The 21599-nt window shown below is 33.2% G+C and overlaps 1 protein-coding gene across 1 annotated transcript; it reads left to right on the forward strand.

The window, feature by feature from the left end:
* The first annotated feature begins 4596 nt into the window (after nucleotides 1–4596).
* On the forward strand, nucleotides 4597–20170 carry LOC25480124 (uncharacterized). The gene is made up of 11 exons (XM_039826677.1): nucleotides 4597–4738; nucleotides 4818–4946; nucleotides 5750–5826; nucleotides 7050–9886; nucleotides 10497–10745; nucleotides 10827–11549; nucleotides 12043–12852; nucleotides 17226–17963; nucleotides 18182–19005; nucleotides 19173–19916; nucleotides 19999–20170. Exons 4-9 carry the CDS (start codon nucleotides 7094–7096, stop codon nucleotides 18350–18352), a joined length of 5484 nt encoding a protein of 1827 aa, XP_039682611.1. The 5' UTR covers nucleotides 4597–4738; nucleotides 4818–4946; nucleotides 5750–5826; nucleotides 7050–7093; the 3' UTR covers nucleotides 18353–19005; nucleotides 19173–19916; nucleotides 19999–20170.
* The last annotated feature ends 1429 nt before the right edge of the window (nucleotides 20171–21599 follow it).

Consider the following 21599-nt stretch of genomic DNA (forward strand, 5'->3'; position numbering starts at 1 on the left):
AATGAAGTAATTTATTAATTTTTATTGGGTGCAATTATGTGCGTTTTGTTCAACAAAAGATAATTATTTGTCGTTTTACCGTCAATACAAGATTTTCGTAAAATCTCATTTTTCTCTTGATTTCACGGAGGTTTCTCGAGTTGCTAATCTAGTTCAGATGTCGGTGTTTCCTCGTGATGTCTACCCTTACTCCTTTCTTAGAAAAAAAAACTTTTATTGAAGTATTATCGGTTAATATTAATATTACATTTATGTGAAACTGTGTATGATTTGATGTGAACACTGTCCAAATTTATTTATTTATTTTTCACTGGGTTAGTAATTAATAGTATTATGTTTATCTTAAAAGTTCGAGAATATGATCAATGGATCGCGGACAAGGGATTAACACAAGTCTTAATCAAGAAACAGAAGCATACAGTGGTGTTATACCCTGATTTTGGACCTAAAAATACTCGTTCAAATTTCTTTTTTAACACTGATATTTGTCAATTCTCTGTTATTTTACTCTGAATCTTTACTCTCTTTTTAAACGTATTTTACTGCCTCTGTCTTTTCTGACATTACAAGTCATTTAAGAACTCTCTGAAACGTCGCATTACTTTTCTTGCATTTTTATTTCAGAAATCATACAAAAGGGTATTTTGGTCATTTCCTGCAGTGGAACCCATTTTAGTCCCTGAGTCTTTTCAACCTGTCTGTACGAATCATTGTTGAGTCTTTGTTTAAAAATCATTTCAAAAATTGCATCTGAGTCAGTTTGGGTCAGTTTAGTCCCTAGGGGCATTTTGGTCTTTTCTGTCAAAATTTCGACAGGGAGGTATTTTAAAATACCTCATGTCAGTAATTGGTTCATTTTAGTCATTTTGTTAATTTTATTTTTGGTTTCGCTTTACGTTTCGTCAAATTTACTTTTTAGTCCAATTTTATTTTTAATCACGTTTTGGTCCAAAACTTTTAAAAATTTCATTTTAGTCCATTTTTTATTGCTGTCCAGTCCTTCAAGTTTTTTATTTTGCAGAAAGGTCCCAGGGACATTTTAGTCCAGATTTTCGATCCACATCAGTCCCAAACTAGATGTCATTTTTTCATTGGTTCTCAGATACACATGGCAGGCTATAAATAGTAAAGGTGTCAGATCCAAAAGAAGATCAGAATCAATCACAATCAGTCTCAAACAGAATCTTTTTCTCTCTCTCATCCATAACAGAATCAAAACAGAAAAATCTCAGAAAAAAAGAGGAAGAACACCAAGAACACATCATCACCAAAATCAACAGATCTAAACCGGATCTGCTCAGAATCAACTCCAATCACCACAAAATCAACAAATTCGAACCGGATTCACTCAAAACCACCGCGAATCATCACATCAACACCAAAACGTACCGGATTTTTGAGCAAAAACAACCACAAACGGAGTTGAAACGCGCGCACACGGAGGGGGAAAAAGGGAGATTCGAAGTTTTCCGAAGATTTTTCTCCGTTCTACGACAGAGGTAACGCATTTCTCTCCTCTTTTTCTTCATTTTCGCGCGCGCATATAGTGTAGAAAAAGTGTGAAAAAGTTTGTTACGGATAAAGATTTGTAGATCTAGGCTTTTGTGTTCGGATTTTGGAAATTTTGAGGCCGGATTCGGACTCTAGAGAGAAAAGGATATCTAGATCCGTAGTTATTTTTCAAAAAAAGTGTGAAATTTTTTTCGAAGTTCAAGTGTAGATCTAGCCCAAATCTCTCAGCCCTTTCTAAAACTAGGGCCGGATTTGTGTAGAGGAGGAGGAGACGAAGCTTTTGGTATAAAAATTTTGAAAAATAAAATAGTTTGATTTTTCCGGCGCGGTGGCGCCGCCGCCGGAAACCGGCCGGCCGCCGCGCCGGAGCTTCTCCCTCCTTCTTCTCCGGCGAGCTGTTTTAGAGAGAGGGGAGAGCTTCTCTCTCTAAGTGTGACTTAGAGAGAGAAGGAGTTTTGTTTTTGTGAGTTTTTTGTGTGAGTTTTCCTTATATAGCTCCTCCGTTCCCACGCGCGCGCGTGCGTGCTCTTGTTGTGCTCCCTCGTGTTGTGAACCATCAGATCTGGATCGTTCCAAGATCTGATGGCTGCTGTGTGTTTTGATCTTGAATCATGTGTGTGACATTCTGTGTGAAATATGGTATATCTTCTGTTTGAACCGTTAGATCTTTGATCTAACGGTCATTGTACATCCTGCAATTTTACACTATCTTTTTTGTGTTTTTTTAAAACCCTTGGATCTTTGATCCAGTGGCTGTGATGAGATCTTGGGAGTTAGATCTGGACCTCTGGATTCATCCAACGGTCCAGATTATATCCTGCTGAGTTTTTTTTTTAATTGCTTTTTTATTGTGTTTTAAATACTTTTTTACACTTTCTTGGCATTTTATGCTCCTAAAAATTTTCTAAAAAAATTCTTCCCTATCATTTTAATTATTTCTCTAAATGTTAGAATTTACTTGCTTATTTTTGCATTTATTTTCTTCATTTGTTCTTTTCAATTCTTGCTCATTAAATTCCTATATGTTCTTGGTGCATTTTTTGGCATTTTGTGATATTTTTATTTTTTTTTACATGTTAAATAATGTGTAAAAATATCTCTAGGAATATGGTATGATGCTTTGCTTGTGTGTGTTCTTATGATTCTCACATTGTAGCTTAAAATCAAATCTCTTTTAAAAATGGCTATGATGAGGGAATTATAAGCCATATGCATGTCTAAGTGTTATACCTAATTCTAGGTATATTTTGCCATTTTATTTCATTTCATTGCTCTTTTCTTTTTTGCTATTCTATTCAATTTTGTTTACCTTTTTTACCATTTTTATGCCTTATGATACTAACCATTTCATCTCACATTTCATTCATCCCATAGTTTAGGCATCATTTTTCTATTCATTTCTATATCAAATGGGTTTGTAATAATTTTAGATAGATTAGTTCCTTTTAATTCCTTGCAAGACCATAGCATGTATTTAGGACTCAATGTAAAGGACTATGGACACTATAAGTAATGTACACCGACACAAGCACCGACACGCACACACGTTGCATGTTTACCGTTTAGATGTATGCTTAGGAAACGCGATTTTTAGACAAATGTCAATTTTCAAAAAAATAATAAACCAATTCCATCACTCAATTTTTTCCAAACAAACCTTGGAGTCAAAACTCCATTGAATTTTTTTCCTTTATTTTCTTAAACAAATCCAAATGAATCCTAATCCCTACTTAGACTTTTTTAATAATAATTGAACCAACCATTCACCATTTTCTTCTCTTATGCCTTTAAGGCCTCTTTCTTTTCTTCAAAACCATTTTCCAACAAAAAACTAAAATCAACCAAACACACAAAAAAAACATTTTTTGAGAGAGAACTACATGGAGTTTGATCCCTTAAATGGGTATGTAGGCATGAGGTCAAAACCTCTCAAAGTCCGCTAAAATAAAACCTCAAACACTTCCCCCCCCATTCTTAACATAAATAAATTTCCTTTTTCACAAATAACATTAAAAATAAAGCGTAGACATAAACTAAGAAAACGGCTCCTATAGAGTACTATAGTCACCGCGGGTGCCTAACACCTTCCCGTAGTGAAAACGACCCCCGAACTTAGAATCTAAGGGTTTTTTTCTCAATTTTGCCCTTCCCAAGAAAAAATAGAGAATATCAAAGATTGAAAGGTTCAAGCCTAATTAATGACTTGACACCCGAAAATCGCGATAACAAGTGGAAAAACTAGTCTTGAGAAAGTCGTCTTATAGAACTTGTGCAAGGGTGATCCTCCTCCATTTACGCAATGAATTTATTATATTGGAATGCTAGTGGTATTGCCGATACAAGAATTGTGTTAAATTTTTGGAAAATGTTAACCAGTGTCCCGGGGGCACGAAAGCAGATATAGTAGCTTTTGTATTGAAATTTGTGTAATCAATTTTTCAAAGTCAAAAAAGTGTTACTTTTAATTCAAATTTTCCTTTTTTGGATTCCTTAACCGGTGCCCCCGAGGCACCGGTTAACAGGACCCTAATTTTTATTTTTGTCACATAAGCCATTGTTAGTTTGCATAATTGCAGATTCCCTTGGACTGTTGTTGTTTGCTCTCACATTTTTTTTCTTATATATATATATATATATTTTTTTTTTCCCTTTTTTTTAATAAAATTTTAGAGTTTGACAGCATATAAGAGAGGTTTTCCAAAGTGGCAAACTAGTTTGGATGTCGATGTTTATCCTAATGTCTGCCCCTTACTCCATGCTTAGAAAAAAAAAAAACTTTTATTAAAAGTTAATGTTAATATTACATTTATCTATATGTGATGTGAACACTGCTTGTTAACCGGTCTTCCGGAGCACGGGTTAAGAAATCTATAAATAGAATTGTTGTCTTAGAAATATAAATTGTCATTTTTTACCAAATAATAATTACATTACTTTTTAATAAAAACTTACTTTATTTAGCGTTTAACCAATATTCCGGAAACACCGGTTAACATTCTCCATTAATTAATTTATTTTTCTAGTGTACATCATGTGCACATGTGAACACTGCCTAACTTAATTAGTTTATCTTTCATTGGGTTAGTAATAAGTATTTGAATTATCGGAGACTGTGTATCAGTAAGCATGCATCTACTACATAGTTTATTCTAAATCCAAACATAGTTTCTCAATTCCTAAAACCCATCTCATAGTTTCTCCATTTCAAAGGTTGGAGTTTTTAGAGGTACGCATTAATTTATTTGTTTTCCTTCACTAACATAGTTGTGATTGAAGTTTGTTTTAATATTTGTTGTTATTTGCAGATTTTAAGTTTCTGCTTTTGATGCCATTTTGCATGAGTCTTGTTAGATCGCATCATCTAAAATTGCAATTTGTGATTGAAGGCCATTTTGCATAAATAGCATCGGTTGTTCCGTTGATTCATAATCCAGGTAAGAGGTTCATGACTACTTGTTTACAATTAAAACAATTTAGGGGCCATTTATTATTTTATTTTTTTAAGAAAAAATTACTTTAAAAAAAAAAATCAATTTTAAGAGCATTGTGTCTCTTTGTTACAACTTAAAAAAAAAAAAAAAAACTAAAAATAGCTTCGATTTGAAAATGTTAAGAGTAGTTTCTCATAATATGGATTTGAAACTGCCGAAGAGTATTTTAGTATTTTACTTGTGTTTTTCAGCCATACCTCATGTGTCAACAACAATTTTCTTAATTTATCTATAGACTTCGTTGGGGAAGTAAAATATGGCCACTGTCTAAATTAATTTATTAATTTTCATTGTAGTGTAGCAATTAGTATTAATATTATGTTTATGTGAAAATTAATGTGCATCATGTGATGCGAAGACGACGTATTCCACTGCCTAAATTTATTTATTTATTTTTCTTTAGATTTTTCATTGGGACTATATGAATTATTATATTTATCGGAGAGTGTGAAACAAAATAGATTTTTCTTTAGATTTTTTATTGCTTTTGAACTGAAACAAAATATAGCTTGGTTGATTGTCTTTCAAATTTGTGTCATTATTCTCATTCCTATGGTAAAAAAGAAAAAGAAAACAAAAAACCAAAACTCAAAAATAGTGATGGAAAGTTATATCATATATTTTCTGTATTTTTTAATAGTGAAGAGATTGGGTTACAGGTACACATTAGTTTCTTTTTGAAGCCTTTAAAATTTTGCAATTTGTGATTGAAGTTTGTTTTAATATTTTGTTATTGTTGTTTGCAGATCATTTAGTTTCTTCTTCTTTTGAAGACAATTTGCATCAGTCTTGTAGATCGCATATAGAACCAGTTGTTCCATTGGTAAGAGATTCATGTTTTTATTTTTTTTTTATTGTCAAGTAGTTTAGTGGCTAGAACTCACACAATTAAATTGTGGAGAAGTGGAGTGTCTGGGGCTCGAACCCCGACCCCTGCATATAATATATAATATCTCTACCAACTGAGCTAAGATCACTAGGATTAAGAGATTCATGTTCTATTACAAAGGCCTAATGATCTTTGTTTTTAGTAATTTAATTTTTTTTATACATGCAAATGAATTAATGTGAGTATAAAGGGTATTCAGTCCTATTGCAAAGTAATGATAACCACTTTGAAGACAAGTCAAAGGATTAGAATTTAGAACACCAAACAAAAAAATTAACACTTTGCTTAATTTTAGATCTAGCTACAAACCAGAACCAAGATATAGAGTTTAGATGCTATCTATTTATTTAAAATTATAACAAAATAACAACCTAGAAACCTTGACAGGAGACTAATCTTTTAAGTCTAGTGCGATCTAAATTGTCAGCAAACTCTCCCTGAGAGTTTTTGTTCTGTCAAATTATCTTTCATTGGGTTAATAATCGGAGACTGTGTATCAATCACGTGCAGAGTACCGCTTTCTATTATTTTGTAAAAAAACCCAAGAAAACATAAATTAATTAAAGGTTCCTTAAAAAACATAAAAATAATTAAGGGTTAAATATGTTTTTGGTCTCTATAAATATATCAATTTTTCTCTTTTAAAAAAGAAATATATCAATTTTTTCGTTTTAATCCCTTTAAAATTTTCATTCAACTTTTAGTCCCTATAAAATTTTCAATCACTACTTTTAGTCCATATTATTTATATTTTTCGATAAAATATATTTAAGTTAAATAATACTATAATTAATCGCCGAAAATGATTAAATATAGCATAAAAAAGGGTAAAAGAAAAAATACTAGAAATCTGATTCGAACACCGTAAAGGAAAACCAAAGTTTGGTAAATCATGGCCATAAGCAATTTTTGGGGCTAATTTGGTTCATCAAAATTTTTGATCAAATTAAATACAAAGCAAAAATTTGGAAGGAAAGTGGTTGAGTTTATGGAGAAAAAAATAATGGAATGTTGGGTGTACGACAAAAGGGAAGGAGAATAATTTTCGAATATTTTAAGGGTAGAAACTAAAATTCCGTTAATGTCCTCACATTTCCAACTATTTCCCTGGCTTCTTTTGCACTCATCCATACAATATATTTTACTTTCACTTTCAGATTTTGACTCAGGTCCCAAAGAAGAGGAGAAGAAACGAAAATCAATGGAAATTTTAATTTCTGTTGTTGCAAAAATAGCAGAATATACCGTTGTGCCTATTGGACGTCAAGCAAGTTACTTGATATTCTACAAAGATAATTTTAAGGTATTAAAGGATCATGTTGAAGACCTTGAAGCTGCAAGAGATGTAATGATCCATTCGGTGGAAAGAGAAAGGGGAAATGGTAAAGAAATTGAAAAAAATGTTCTGAATTGGTTGGAGAAAGTGAACGAGGTCATTGAAAAGGCGAATTGCCTTCAAAATGACCCTCGCCGTTTCAATGTTAGGTGCTCAGCATCGTCGTTCCCCAACTTGGTTTTACGTCATCAATTAAGTAGGAAAGCCACAAAAATTGCAAAAGATGTTCTCCAAGTTCAAGGTAGAGGAATTTTTGATCAAGTTGGTTACCTTCCCCCTCTGGATGTAGTAGCCTCATTCCCAACAAGAGATGGTGAAAAGTATGACACAAGAGAGTCACTTAAGGAGGACATTGTGAAGGCTTTAGCAGATCCTACTTCATGCAACATTGGGCTTTATGGGCTGGGCGGGGTCGGCAAGACCACTCTAGTGGAGAAAGTTGCTCAAATAGCCAAGCAACGTAAATTGTTCAATAATGTGGTTATGACAGAAGTATCGAAAAATCCAAACATCAAATTAATTCAAGATGAGATTGCAGATTTTTTGAATCTACGATTCGAAGAGACGACTATTCTTGGCAGAGCACAACGCCTAAGGCAGAGAATCAAGATGGAGAAAAGTATCCTTATCATTCTAGATAATGTATGGACCAAACTTGATTTGAAAATTGTTGGGATTCCATTTGGCAAAGAACATAAAAGTTGCAAATTGTTGATGACAAGTAGAAATCAGGAAGTGTTGCTTCAAATGGATGTTCCAAAGGATTTTACTTTCAAAGTTGAACTTATGAGTGAAAACGAGACATGGAGCTTGTTTCAATTTATGGTTGGGGATGTGGTTAAAGATAGAAATTTGAAAGGTATACCATTTCAAGTTGCCAAAAAATGTGCAGGTTTGCCTCTTAGGGTAGTGACGGTAGCGGGTGCAATGAAAAATAAAAGGGATATCCAGTCTTGGAAAAATGCATTCAGACAATTACAAAGTTATGATGATACAAATCAGATGGATGCAGAAACTTATTCTGCTTTGGAATTAAGTTACAAATCATTGCAGAGTGATGAAATGAGGGCTCTCTTCTTACTTTTTGCATCACTGTCAGGCAATGATGTGGAGTACTTTCTCCAAGTTGCAATGGGGTTAGACATATTGAAGCATACCGTGGATGACGCAAGAAACAAACTAGTCACAATAATCAAATCTTTGGAGGCGACTTGTCTTTTGCATGAAGTTAAAACAGATGCAAAGATCCATATGCATGACTTTGTTCGTGATTTTGCTATCTCCGTAGCACGTAGGGACAAACATGTATTTATAAGAAAACAATCTGATGAGAAATGGCCAACCAAGGATTTTTTGAAAAGGTGTATGCAGATCGTTCTTTATATGCATGATGAGCTTCCTCAAACGATTGATTGTCCAAACGTTAAGCTTTTCTATTTGTGCAATAAGAATCAATCTTTAGAAATCCCCGATACCTTTTTTGAGGGTATGAGAAGCCTTGGAGCGCTAGCTTTGACGTCTTTGAAGTTGTCATCATTACCCACATCATTTCGGTTGCTAACAGGCCTTCAAACATTGTGTTTGGATCATTGCATTTTAGAAAATATGGAAGCAATAGAAGCTTTGCAAAATTTAAAAATTCTTCGTCTGTGGAAATCTTCGATGATCAAGTTGCCAAAAGAAATAGGGAGATTGATTCAATTGAGAATGCTTGATTTGAGCCACTCAGGAATAGAAGTTGTCCCACCCAACATCATATCAAGCTTGACTAAATTGGAGGAGTTGTACATGGGAAATACCTCTATTAATTGGGATGTTAATTCAACAGTTCAAACTGAAAATGCTAGTATTGCTGAGCTTCGAAAGCTACCCAACTTGACAGCTCTAGAATTACAAATTCGTGAGGCTTGGATGTTGCCAAGGGACTTGCGATTGATGTTTGAGAAGCTGGAAAGATATAAAATAGCTATCGGAGATGTATGGGACTGGTCTGACATTAAGGATGGAACCTTAAAAACATTGATGCTCAAACTTGGTACAAACATACATTTGGAGCATGGAATTAAAGCATTGATTAAAGGTGTTGAGAATTTGTATTTGGATGATGTAGGTGGAATTCAAAATGTGCTTTATCAACTAAATGGAGAAGGATTTCCATTTCTGAAACATCTCCACGTCCAAAATAATGCAAACATGAAGCACATTGTTGACTCTAAATATAAGAGGAATCAAATCCATGTGTCCTTTCCCATCTTGGAAACACTAGTACTTCACAGTCTTAAAAACTTGGAGCATATATGTCATGGTCAACCTTCAACTACTTCTTTTGGAAATCTCAGTGTTATCAAAGTCAAAAATTGCATCCAATTAAAATATCTATTCTCCTATGCAGTGGTTAAAGAACTTTCCCAAATTTCTAAGATTGAAGTTTGTCAGTGCAATTCTATGAGGGAAATAGTGTTTGAAGACAACAATTCAAGTGCAAATAATGATATAACTGATGAAAAAATTGAGTTTCTTCTATTACGCTCTTTGACTTTAGAACATTTGGAGACACTTGATAATTTCACCTCTGATTATCTAACGCGTCTTAGAAGTAAGGAAAAGCATCAAGGTCTAGAGCCTTATGCTTCTACTACACCATTTTTCAATGCTCAGGTATGTTATTTTGCTTTTAGCTTCTTTTGATACAAATGATATAATTTTTAATCTTGTGATATGTACAAACAGATTACTTAATTAATATATTGGCACGTTTAGTGAAAAAACAATTGAGTAAAAAAAGAGTAAACGAACAAGATTAATATTTACTGTTCTAACCCATTTGGGGTTGGCCTAGTGGTTGACTTGGGATCTTGGAGTTTGCTCCTCCAGAGGTCTCAGGTTCGATTCCCTCTGGAACCAATTTCGGTGGGCTAAGTCCATACAGAGCTTGCTCTGGCTTTAAACGGGGCCCCTGCAAGTGGGCAATGGGATTGGTCCCCTCGGATTAGTCGATTCTTGATCGGATACAGAGTTTTCAAAAAAAAAAAAAAAAAAAATTTACTGTTCTAAAAAACTCTAAGATTAATATTCACTGTTCCAAAAAAAGAGTAAATGAACAAGATTAATTTTTTCTACAAAACTATAATAGATGTGATAATAAAAGTGATTCTTTCTACAAAACTATCAAATTGTATTGCTCCTCTCCGAAATTGTATTACTCTTTAATTCTCTATATAGTGTATATGCCTTCAGTAAGGATTTCTGTTAATTTGTTTTTATGTAGGTTGAGTTTCCATATTTGGATACCCTTAAATTGAGTTCACTTCTCAATTTAAATCAAATTTGGGATGACAATCATCAATCTATGTGCAACTTGACTAGCTTGATTGTCGATAAATGTGTTGGATTGAAGTATTTATTTCCCTCTACTTTGGTTGAAAGTTTTATGAACCTCAAACACCTTGAAATAAGTAACTGTCATATGATGGAGGAAATAATAGCTAAAAAGGAGAGAAACCATGCATTGAAAGAGGTATGGTCGATAAATTTTAAACTTGCAGTTTAAATAATTTATTTATTTTTACTAATGGTATGGTTATTTATGAATTGATAGGTTCAATTTTTGAAATTAGAGAAAATCATACTGAAGGATATGAACAACTTGAAGACAATATGGCATCACCAATTTGAAACATTGAAGATTTTGGAAGTGAACAATTGTAAGAAAATTGTGGTGGTTTTTCCTTCTTCAGTGCAAAACACATACAATGAGCTTGAGAAGTTGGAGGTTACAAATTGTGATTTAGTTGAACAGATATTTGAATTGAATTTGAATGAAAATAACAGTGAAGAGGTTACGACACAATTGAAAGAGGTTACTCTAGATGGACTGTTGAAACTGAAAAAGATATGGAGTGGAGATCCTCAAGGAATTCTTAGTTTTCAAAATCTAATAAATGTAGAAGTAGATAGTTGTGCAAGCTTGGAGTATCTATTACCAGTTTCCGTAGCCACTCGTTGCTCACATCTCAAGGAACTTTACATAAGATATTGTTACAACATGAAGGAAATTGTTGCAGAGGAGAATGAATCTAGCATGAATGAAGCTCCCATATTTGAGTTTAATCAACTAACTACTTTATGGCTTTTCGGCTCAGATAAACTCAGTGGTTTCTATGCTGGAAATCATACTCTGCTATGTCCATCTTTGAGGAAATTTAGTGTTACCAAATGCGCAAAGTTGAATTTGTTCAGAACTCTATCTACAAAAAACTCAATTTTTCAAGATGATAAACTCTCTGTTTCAACTAAACAACCACTTTTCATTGCTGAAGAGGTATGCATATAATTAAACATTCTGTTATTCTTTTTTTTAAAAGTTGGTGTTATTCTTTTGAAATAACAGTTACATTCGTTTATAAATTTGGAAAAATATAAGACAACTCAAAAAATAAGTATTCATTTATAAAATAAGTGTTGTTACCAAACAATTATTAAAGTTGTCTTCATTTATAAATTTAGAACAATTTAAGACAACCAAAAACTTTATAAAAATACAAAGCCTATTTAATGTCAAAAGTTATTCATATATTTTACATTATAGATTTACTTGATAATTTCTATGACATAAATAACAACTACTAACAATGGCATTTAAAAAAATTGATAATTTCTATAAATTGATATATGTAAGTTCAAAAGAAATTGAAAAAAGTAAAGATATTGGCAAAAGTTAAAAAGACAAATTTTAGTCAATAGTAATTATTGTTTCACACAATAATATATATATTTTTTGAATTCTTTTACATTGTTGTTTAAATATGATTTAGGTGATTCCAAACTTGGAGATATTGAGGATGGCACAGGCGGATGCTGACATGATATTGCAAACCCAAAACTCAAGTGCCCTCTTTAGCAAAATGATTTGGATTGGCTTTAGTAGCTATAACACTGAAGATGCTACATTTCCTTATTGGTTTCTTGAAAATGTGCATACTCTTGAGTCACTACTTGTTGAAAGGAGTTGCTTCAAGAAGATATTTCAAGATAAAGGACAAATATGTGAGAAGACTCATACACAAATAAAAAAGCTGATATTGCATGAATTGCCCAAACTTCAACATATATGTGAGGAAGGATCTCATATTGACCCAGTTCTTGAGTTCCTTGAATGGTTAGATGTTGATGGTTGTTCTAGTCTGACAAATTTGATGCCATCCTCCGTCACCCTTAATCATCTGACACAGTTGGAGGTAACAAAATGCAATGGGCTAAAATATTTATTCACAACTTCTACTGCGCGAAGTTTGGACAAGCTCACACTTCTGAATATAGAAGACTGCAATTCACTTGAAGAAGTAGTTACTGGAGTAGAAAATGTTGACATTGCTTTTGTTAGTTTACAAATTTTGAATTTGGAATGTTTGCCAAGTCTTATCAAGTTTTCCTCTAGTAAGTGTTTCATGAAGTTTCCATTATTGGAGGAAGTAATTGTGAGGGAATGTCCTCGCATGAAGATTTTTTCAGCGGGAAACATAAGTACACCAATTCTTCGAAAAGTTAAAATTGCAGAAAATGATTCAGAATGGCTTTGGAAGGGAAACCTAAATGATACAATATACAACATGTTTGAAAATAAGGTATGTTTATTTACCACTTTACTTCTCGTGTAACAATATAATGATTTGGGTTTCTATTTTCTTTTGTTTTGTTTGGATGCATAATAGCTGATTTTATTTACAATGTTAGGAACTTTGTGGAAAAACAACTATTTGGATATTTTAAAACTATATCGCAATATACTCTTAAAAAAAAAAAAAGGTTAATAGGTCTTTACCTCTGTAATTTCTTTTTTGATTTGCCTGTGTAAAAAAAAATTGTTTTGATTTACCCCTCGAATAAGCCAAACAAAAACCAATTTTAATTTTTTTCAAGAAATTTTTGTTTTTGTTTGGCCTATTAGCGGGGTAAATCAAAACAAATTTTTATATAGGGGGTAAATAAAAAAAAAATTACATGGGGAAAACCGGAAATGACCTATATTACAGAGGATAAATATCTGTTAACCCAAAAAAAGAAAAAAAGATGCATAGTGTCAAAAGAAAGAAAATCATATAAAAAGAAAAATCATAGAAATGGACCTTGAGGTTATAATGGAGTCCATATACCCAAATATAGACTGCAAAAGCTTGTAGTCTTTTTGGATGGCTAGACCATTATAAGTAATTGTGTGTGTTTGGTTCAACTTTGAATATAATTGATTCTAATAGAATTGATTTTGACAGAATTGATTTTGAGAGAATTGATTTATGTTTGGATACAATAATGCAGAATTGATTAAACAAACTGAATGTTGTTTCGATAGTTTTTATCAAAATTGCTTTTGAATGTTTAATTACTAAAATGGACATAGCTAAATTCAAGTAAATGTGATTAGTCGAATGTATATGTAGATCAATACTAAATGTACATATATTATTTAATTTAAATAAATAAATTTTCTATATATTAATTTAAAACATAATAAATATGATCATTAACCTAAAATTTTTACAAAATATTTGTTCGTATATTTTATATTTTTTGATAAAATATATTTAAGTTAAATAATACTAGAGTTAGTTGCCAAAAATGATAAAATATAGCGTAAAAGAAATGTAAAAGAAAAAGTACAGTAAATTTGAATGGGGGAATGGGGACACCGTAAAGAAAAATTCAAAATTTGGTAAGTCGTTACCATAAACATTTTTCGGAGGCTAATTTGGTTCGTTAAGTTTTCTAATTAAATTTGGTTCATCAAATTAAATTACAAAACAAAAAGAAGGAGAATTGATAAAGGGCAATAAAGGAAAATAATAGGTTGTAATAATCAAAATAGAAAATTTAATTTAGAATTGATTCTAGAAAAGCTAGAAGCTAATTTGTAGCTTAAAGGATAATTGTTTTTGGAGGATAGAATCAATTCTTAAAAGCCAAACCAAACACCATTAAAAACTCAATTTTTCACTTTTGAAGGTTGTAGAATCACTTCTTGGTGTTGAAAAGCCAAACCAAACAGGCTCAATGTAAATATATACCGTTAAAAAATAGTAATTTTGATTTTTTTTGGGAGTAATTTTGATCTGCCTGTTCATATATATTCGATATACTATAATTTGAATGAGCAAGTTGGATGATGTAATTCAAATATTCCACCTTTTCAACTACCTTGAGGTAAAGTATTTGTGGTATAACCAACTTTAACACAATGTGTTATTTGGTTGGCAATTTAAAACTAATAGTAGTTCCTAGACGTGTGCATTTTCCCACAAATGTACTACAAGTGCTGCATAGATATTATCAACAAAAGGAAAAAAAAGTGCTACACAGATATGAAAAACTATTAGAGATTGTGATTCATCCGAAGCAGTGTTTGATGCGAAAGAAATGGAGTTTAAGATATTGAAAAATCAGTCCAACGCGTTTAGATGAGACGACACATATCTCTTCTAATTTAACTAAAGTCGTGGGTTTGAATCCAGTCTTATACGTGTAACAATATTAAAACTCTTATGGAGAGTTTACCGTCGATTTGAATTCCACAAAGATTGAGAGATTAGTATCCACACACTAAGGATAACCGATTTGTGTGGGAAAAAATATTGAAAATCACTAGACGAATTTATCTACTAATATAATATGATTAAGGTAAAAAGCTCCCTGAACTATATATAATTACAAAATAAAAGTGTGTATTTTTTAAGAAAAATGCTAAAGTGCACACGACTTTTTTTAAATCTATACTATTTCATGCTTTTGATAATATTAATTAAAAGATAATTAAATACCACTAAAATAGGAACCACATCAATATACAAGAGAAATGGCACACGAATCCTCTCCCGCAGGGTTCTCTCCTTCAACCTCTTCTGCACTATTCACAGGCCTTGGATCAATCTGATGGTTGAGGGACAAAACACGTAAAACAATTAAAAAAGTGATATACTATTTACTTTGACTTTGTTTTCACCGTCTCAGCTTTTGCTACATGAGCACTCCCTTTGGTCTCTCAATTTTAGATTTCTTTCTTTATCCTGTTACGTATCTGATTATGTATATGTCGTGAATATCATTGGTAAACAAAAGGTTTCTTGAATGCTATCAGTTGTCCTCACTGCTCCCAAAATAAAAACACATGAATGCAATCAAGTTAACCATGTAATTTGAAATAACTTGTTCAGTGTGATGTTGACCTCTTAACTCAAATGATTTATACATATCGGTGATAACGCAAGAATATCAGGACTGTGTTATTATTTTTTTTTTTTTTTTTGAGGAATTAAGATTGTGGTGGTGTTTCGGTTTGCGTGGGTGTACATGGGGTTGTCTTGGTGTGGTTTGGATTGGTGGTCATGGATCCGGCGCCGATACGCTTTGCGAACAGGAGCTTTTTCAGGGGGTGTGAAGTGAGGTAGGGTTGATGTTGTGTGGTGGTGGTTGGTGTTTTAAGTGAGGAGATGGGTGTTTGTTGGGGTGATTTCCTTTAGAAGCAACCTATGTTTCAAGGGTCCATGTCCGTCGTCTCTAGCTCTTGTTTATGCCTTTTGGGTGGTTTAGGTGTTTACAGAGTTTGAAGGGTGAGTGTCACGTTGTGTTGAGCCTTTTCCTTTTGATTTGTTTGTTGTTTAAACTTCGCATGCCATGTCTTTCGTCTTACATATTGTGTGCTGGCTTTCGGTGGGCCGGTTCATTTGGCTTCGAGATCGGGAGTCGAGGTCTAGTTGCAATCTTTGTTTGACTTAATTTTGGTTTTTCTCTGGTGTACCGGGGGCGAGGGGTGCCTAGCTAATTTGGTTATATAGTCTAGTGGGCCGATCACTTTTGATTCGAGATCGGGAGTCATTCTTTGACTTAAGTTGGTTTTTGGGCTTTATGTTGTGCTCTTTCGGTGGATCGGAGGTCACGAGATTTGTGATAGCTGCATGATCCATCGGTTAGGTGCTCTTCGAAATGAGGCTCAGCTTGGGTGTTGGGGTGTGGGAGTTTTTTTTAGAGTGTTCTTAGCAGGTGAGTGTGACGATGGGCAGTGGTGGATACTGTGTTTACAGTGCTTGTTTTTTGGAGTCTGTTTTAGGTGATGATGTGTTTTTAGGTGGTTATCTCCAACGGTGTTTTTTTCGTCCATACCTTACGTCTTACGGGGATGACGTTCAATAATATTTGCCGATTCAAAATAAAAAATAAAAAGATCTGACAGACGGTGAGCACTTCAATTGAAAGACAAATTAGCTTTTAGAAAAGTATAATGATAATTTAAATTATCATTTTGGGAAGAAAAAATATATTTTGAGGTGGTTATTTATAAAACAAAACACCATAGAAGTAGTTTAATCTGTGAATTTATAACTGCCCATGCTTAATAGAATACTTTTAGGCTTGTTTAAAAAATAATGTTGAGAAACATTACATCCACATATAGAAGAGAAAAAACTTAAGTCGATTGTAGAGCACTAGCTAGCTACTAACAATCTATTCACTAACTACCAACAACTAATATTTCTTTTGATTAGACTAATTTTAAAAGAAAGCAGTAGAGAAAATTATTATTATCCTTTTTTTTTTTTTATCAAATTATTATCCTTAATTTTACCCTCTCCTTTTACCCAGACTTGGCACCCACTAAATTTAGTTATTATAATCGTAAATGATAGAAAATAAATAGAGCAGTTAAATTTTTCTTTGTTGATACTTTTGATGAATAAAATTTAGTTATTAAAATCGTAAATGATATAAAATAAATGGAGCACCAGCTACCAACAATCTACCTACTAACTACCAACTACTAATATTTCTTTTGACTAGACTAATTTTAAAAGTTAGCATTACTGAAAAAAATCATTATCCTTAACTTTGAAATGAATAGAATTGTTAAATTGAGTTTTACATTAATTAGTGTGTAAAAAATATTTTGTACATGCGTTATATTTTACTATTATGTTTGTTGAACTAACTCACAATACAATTGTTTTAACAGGTGGGATTTGGTGGTTTCAAGCATTTAAAACTATCTGAATATCCCGAGTTAAAAGAGTTGTGGTATGGCCGACATGAGCATAACACATTTAGGAGTTTGAAGTATCTAGTGGTTCATAAATGCGATTTTTTATCTGATGTGCTCTTTCATCAAAACTTGCTAGAAGTTCTGATGAACTTGGAAGAATTAGATGTCGAAGATTGTAATTCATTAGAAGCAGTTTTTGATTTGAAAGGTGAATTCGCAGAAGAAATTGTGGTGCAGAATTCTACTCAATTGAAGAAATTAAAACTATCTAATCTTCCAAAACTGAAGCATGTATGGAAAAAGGATCCACATTACACTATGAAGTTTGAAAATTTAAGTGATGTATCTGTTGTGGGATGCAATAGCTTGATAAGCCTCTTTCCGCTCTCAGTGGCTAGAGATATGATGCAACTTCAAAGTCTTCAAGTAAGTCAGTGTGGGATTCTAGAAATTGTGGCCAAGGAAGAAGGAACATATGAGATGGTTAAATTTGTGTTTCCTCATTTGACTTCCATTAACCTTGAGTACTTGACCAAACTTAAGGCATTCTTTGTTGGGGTTCATTCTCTTCAATGTAAATCATTGAAAACGATCATGTTGTTCACATGTCCAACAATAGAGCTATTTAAGGCAGAGCCTTTGAGACACCAAGAAAGTTCCAAAAATGATGTGCTTTACTCAACGTATCAACCTCTTTTTGTGATTGAAGAGGTGAGTGTAGCATTAAATATCATCCTTGCACCGAACATATATGTACAAATTTGAACTGTTTTTCATTGATTTGTTAATTTGAAGTTAAGTATTCAACATGTCTATTATAACTGATAGAATCTTCCAAAAAAAAAATATTATAATTGATAGAATATTTTTTTATTATTTTAAAAATTATAGAAGCAAAATGTTTTGTTTTGATTTAGTTTTTGCAACAGGTACTTGCTAATGTGGAGAATTTGCATTTGAACAAAAAAGATTTTGGCATGATATTGCAGAGCCAATATTCAGGGGTTCAATTCAACAACATCAAACACCTTGCCGTGAGTGAGTTCTACAATGTAGAAGCAACTTTTCCATATTGGTTCTTGAAAAATTTCCTAATTTAGAAAGTTTGTTGGTCCAATGGAGTTCCTTCACGGAGTTATTCCAAGGCGAACAAATTATAAGAACGGAAAAGGAACCTGAAATTATCCCGCGACTTAGAGTCAAATATTTGACATTATGGCACCTGACCAAGCTTCAATGTATATGCAAAGAAGGATTTCAGATGGACCCAGTTCTACAATTACTTGAAACCATTTGTGTGTATCAATGTTCCAGTATGATAAAGTTGGTTCCATCCTCAGTCACCTTTAGTTACATGACCGATTTGGAGGTAACAAACTGCAATGGGTTGATCAATTTAATATCACATTCAACAGCGAAGAGTCTTGTCAAACTCACAACAATGAAGATTAAAATGTGTAATTGGCTTGAGGATATAGTGAACGGTAAAGAAGATGAGACAAATGAGATTGTATTTTGCAGTTTACAAACTCTAGAACTAATTTCTTTACAAAGGCTATGTCGATTTTGTTCATGCCCATGCCCCATTAAGTTTCCGTTGCTGGAAGTTGTAGTTGTTAAAGAATGTCCTCGAATGGAACTTTTTTCATTGGGAGTTACCAACACAACAAATCTTCAAAATGTACAAACTGATGAAGGAAATCATTGGGAGGGTGACCTCAACAGAACCATAAAGAAAATGTTTTGTGATAAGGTATATATTTTACTATCATCCATCAATTTATTTGACTATTTATCTAGATCATGATCATTTTGTTGGTGAAAAATTGCATTGTAGTAGGCTAGAATATTAATGCATAATTAAAGATTGCTTAAAAGCAATTTTGATTTTTCTTTTGATTTATTAATTTGAATGATCAGGTTGCATTTGGTGAATTCGTGTACTTAGCCTTATCTGATTATCCTGAGCTAAAGGATGTGTGGTATGGCCAACTTCATTGCAATGTGTTCTGCAATTTGAAACATCTTGTCGTGGAAAGGTGTGATTTTTTATCACATGTACTTTTTCCATCAAATGTAATGCAAGTGCTACAGACATTGGAAGAACTAGAAGTAAAAGATTGCGATTCATTAGAAGCAGTGTTTGATGTGAAAGGTATGAAGTCACAAGAAATATTGATAAAAGAAAACACTCAATTGAAAAGATTGACTTTGTCTAGTTTACCCAAATTGAAGCACATATGGAATGAGGATCCTCATGAAATTATCAGCTTTGGAAATTTACACAAGGTGGATGTTTCTATGTGTCAAAGCTTGTTATATGTCTTTCCATATTCACTATGCCCAGATCTTGGACATCTTGAAATGCTTGAGATAAGTTCTTGCGGAGTCATGGAAATTGTTGCAATGGAAGAAACTGTATCAATGGAAATTCAATTTAATTTCCCCCAATTGAAAATCATGGCACTGCGTTACTTGTCAAATCTCAAGAGTTTCTATCAAGGAAAGCATACTTTAGATTGCCCTTCATTGAAGACTTTGAATGTATATCGTTGTGAAGCATTAAGAATGTTTTCTTTCAACAATTCAGACTTGCAACAACCTTACTCGGTTGATGAAAACCAGGACATGCTATTCCAACAACCCCTGTTTTGTATTGAAAAGGTAAACCCCACCATATTTACACCCTTTTTCCTTTATTTTTATGTTTCGTATTTATTTTGTTTTTGAACATTTGATTTTTCAGTTGGGCCCCAATCTGGAGCAAATGGCAATAAATGGCAGAGATGTCTTGGGGATATTGAATCAAGAAAATATCTTTCATAAATGTCATACCCCAAATTTTGACCTAAGGTCCCACTGACACACGTCTCCGAACTCGGACCAGACTCGCATTTCAGTGAAAAATTCGGCAGGGAGGTATTTTGAAATACCTCATAAAGTTCCGAATCGGGCCCTCTTCTCTCAGTCTTTAATTATTTATTTCCATCTTTTTAATTTAGAACTCTAATTTTAATTTTTAGATTAAATTTCTTTTATTCCCATTTTAAATTTTCCTTTTTAAAACCAAAAATATAGACATTATCCTTTTATTATTTTTAATTTTTTTTCTTTTTAATTAAAATCCCAAAATTGTCCAAAGTCCCAAAAATGTCCATGAGTCCCAAGAACAGTCCAGGTTCATGCGTAACAAATCACAAACCATCATCCTCATCCTCATCCAGTCTGTTACGCGCCTATCTCCGTCTCAATCTCCTAAAATCTGCAATTTTTGTAACAAATCCTTGTCCCCAAACAGCACTATAAATACATAACCTGCATAACAAAGAGAAAAGGAGAGAACAACAGAAAAGCAGAGACCGGCACGGCAACAACACACATACACACGGAGGCGCGCAACCGACACGGCAAGCAACAAACACATCGCACAGCAGAACACGTGAAGCACAACAGAACACACGCACAACCACAAGGCAGCCAGAATCCGAACCAAATCGGCTCGAACCTTCAAATCCATACAACAACCGAAACAGCCACCACAGAACAGGCCATCAAAATCCAAAGGGATCCGCTCGAACCGTACAAATTCATAGAAGAAAAGGTAGTATATCTTAACTTTTAGATCTAGGGTTCTTAAGCTATTATTTGTGAATTGTGGGTAAAAAATGAGAACTAGGGAGGGAAGTAGAAGAGAAAGAGCGAAAAAATAAAAAAAAAAGGAGTTTTTTTAACTCCGGCGCGGCGGCGCAGCCGCGATGGCTCGCCGGCCACCGCGCCGGAACTCCTCCCGGCCACCCCATCTCCAACCGGAGAAGAAGAAAGAAGTAGAGAGAGAAGAGAGGATTTGAGGGACAAGAGAGAGAAAGAAAAATGAAAAATGAGAGAAAAAAACCCTACAACCCTTATATATCCCCCAAACGGGTCAACCCATGACCCATGACCCGCGACCCGGTTCGTTTCCTTAAGCCCAATTCCTTTTCTGCTTCCTGCACACCCCTGTTTACTACTGCACCCCACCTTGTGGTTTGGACCATTTTTTTTTTAATTCTTTTTCGTATTTATTTATTTTTTCTTAGCATTTTAATTTTATTGCAGACCTTAGAATGTAAATAGGCTTTTTATGTAATAGTCATAGATTTTATAGTTCTAACTTAGGGTAGCCGCGCTTTTATTCTTTATGCTCCGTTAGCTTATATATTTATTCAAAAATCACAAAAACATGCAAATAACCAAAAAATCACAAAAAACATTTTTCTATAATAAACCTTGATCCTAAATCAAGTGATCGTCTTTTTCTCATTTTATTTTCTTAATCAAATATCAATCAATTTAATCATACTTCGAGTT

Source organism: Medicago truncatula, chromosome 1, assembly GCF_003473485.1.
Source record: "Medicago truncatula cultivar Jemalong A17 chromosome 1, MtrunA17r5.0-ANR, whole genome shotgun sequence".
NCBI lineage: Eukaryota > Viridiplantae > Streptophyta > Magnoliopsida > Fabales > Fabaceae > Medicago > Medicago truncatula.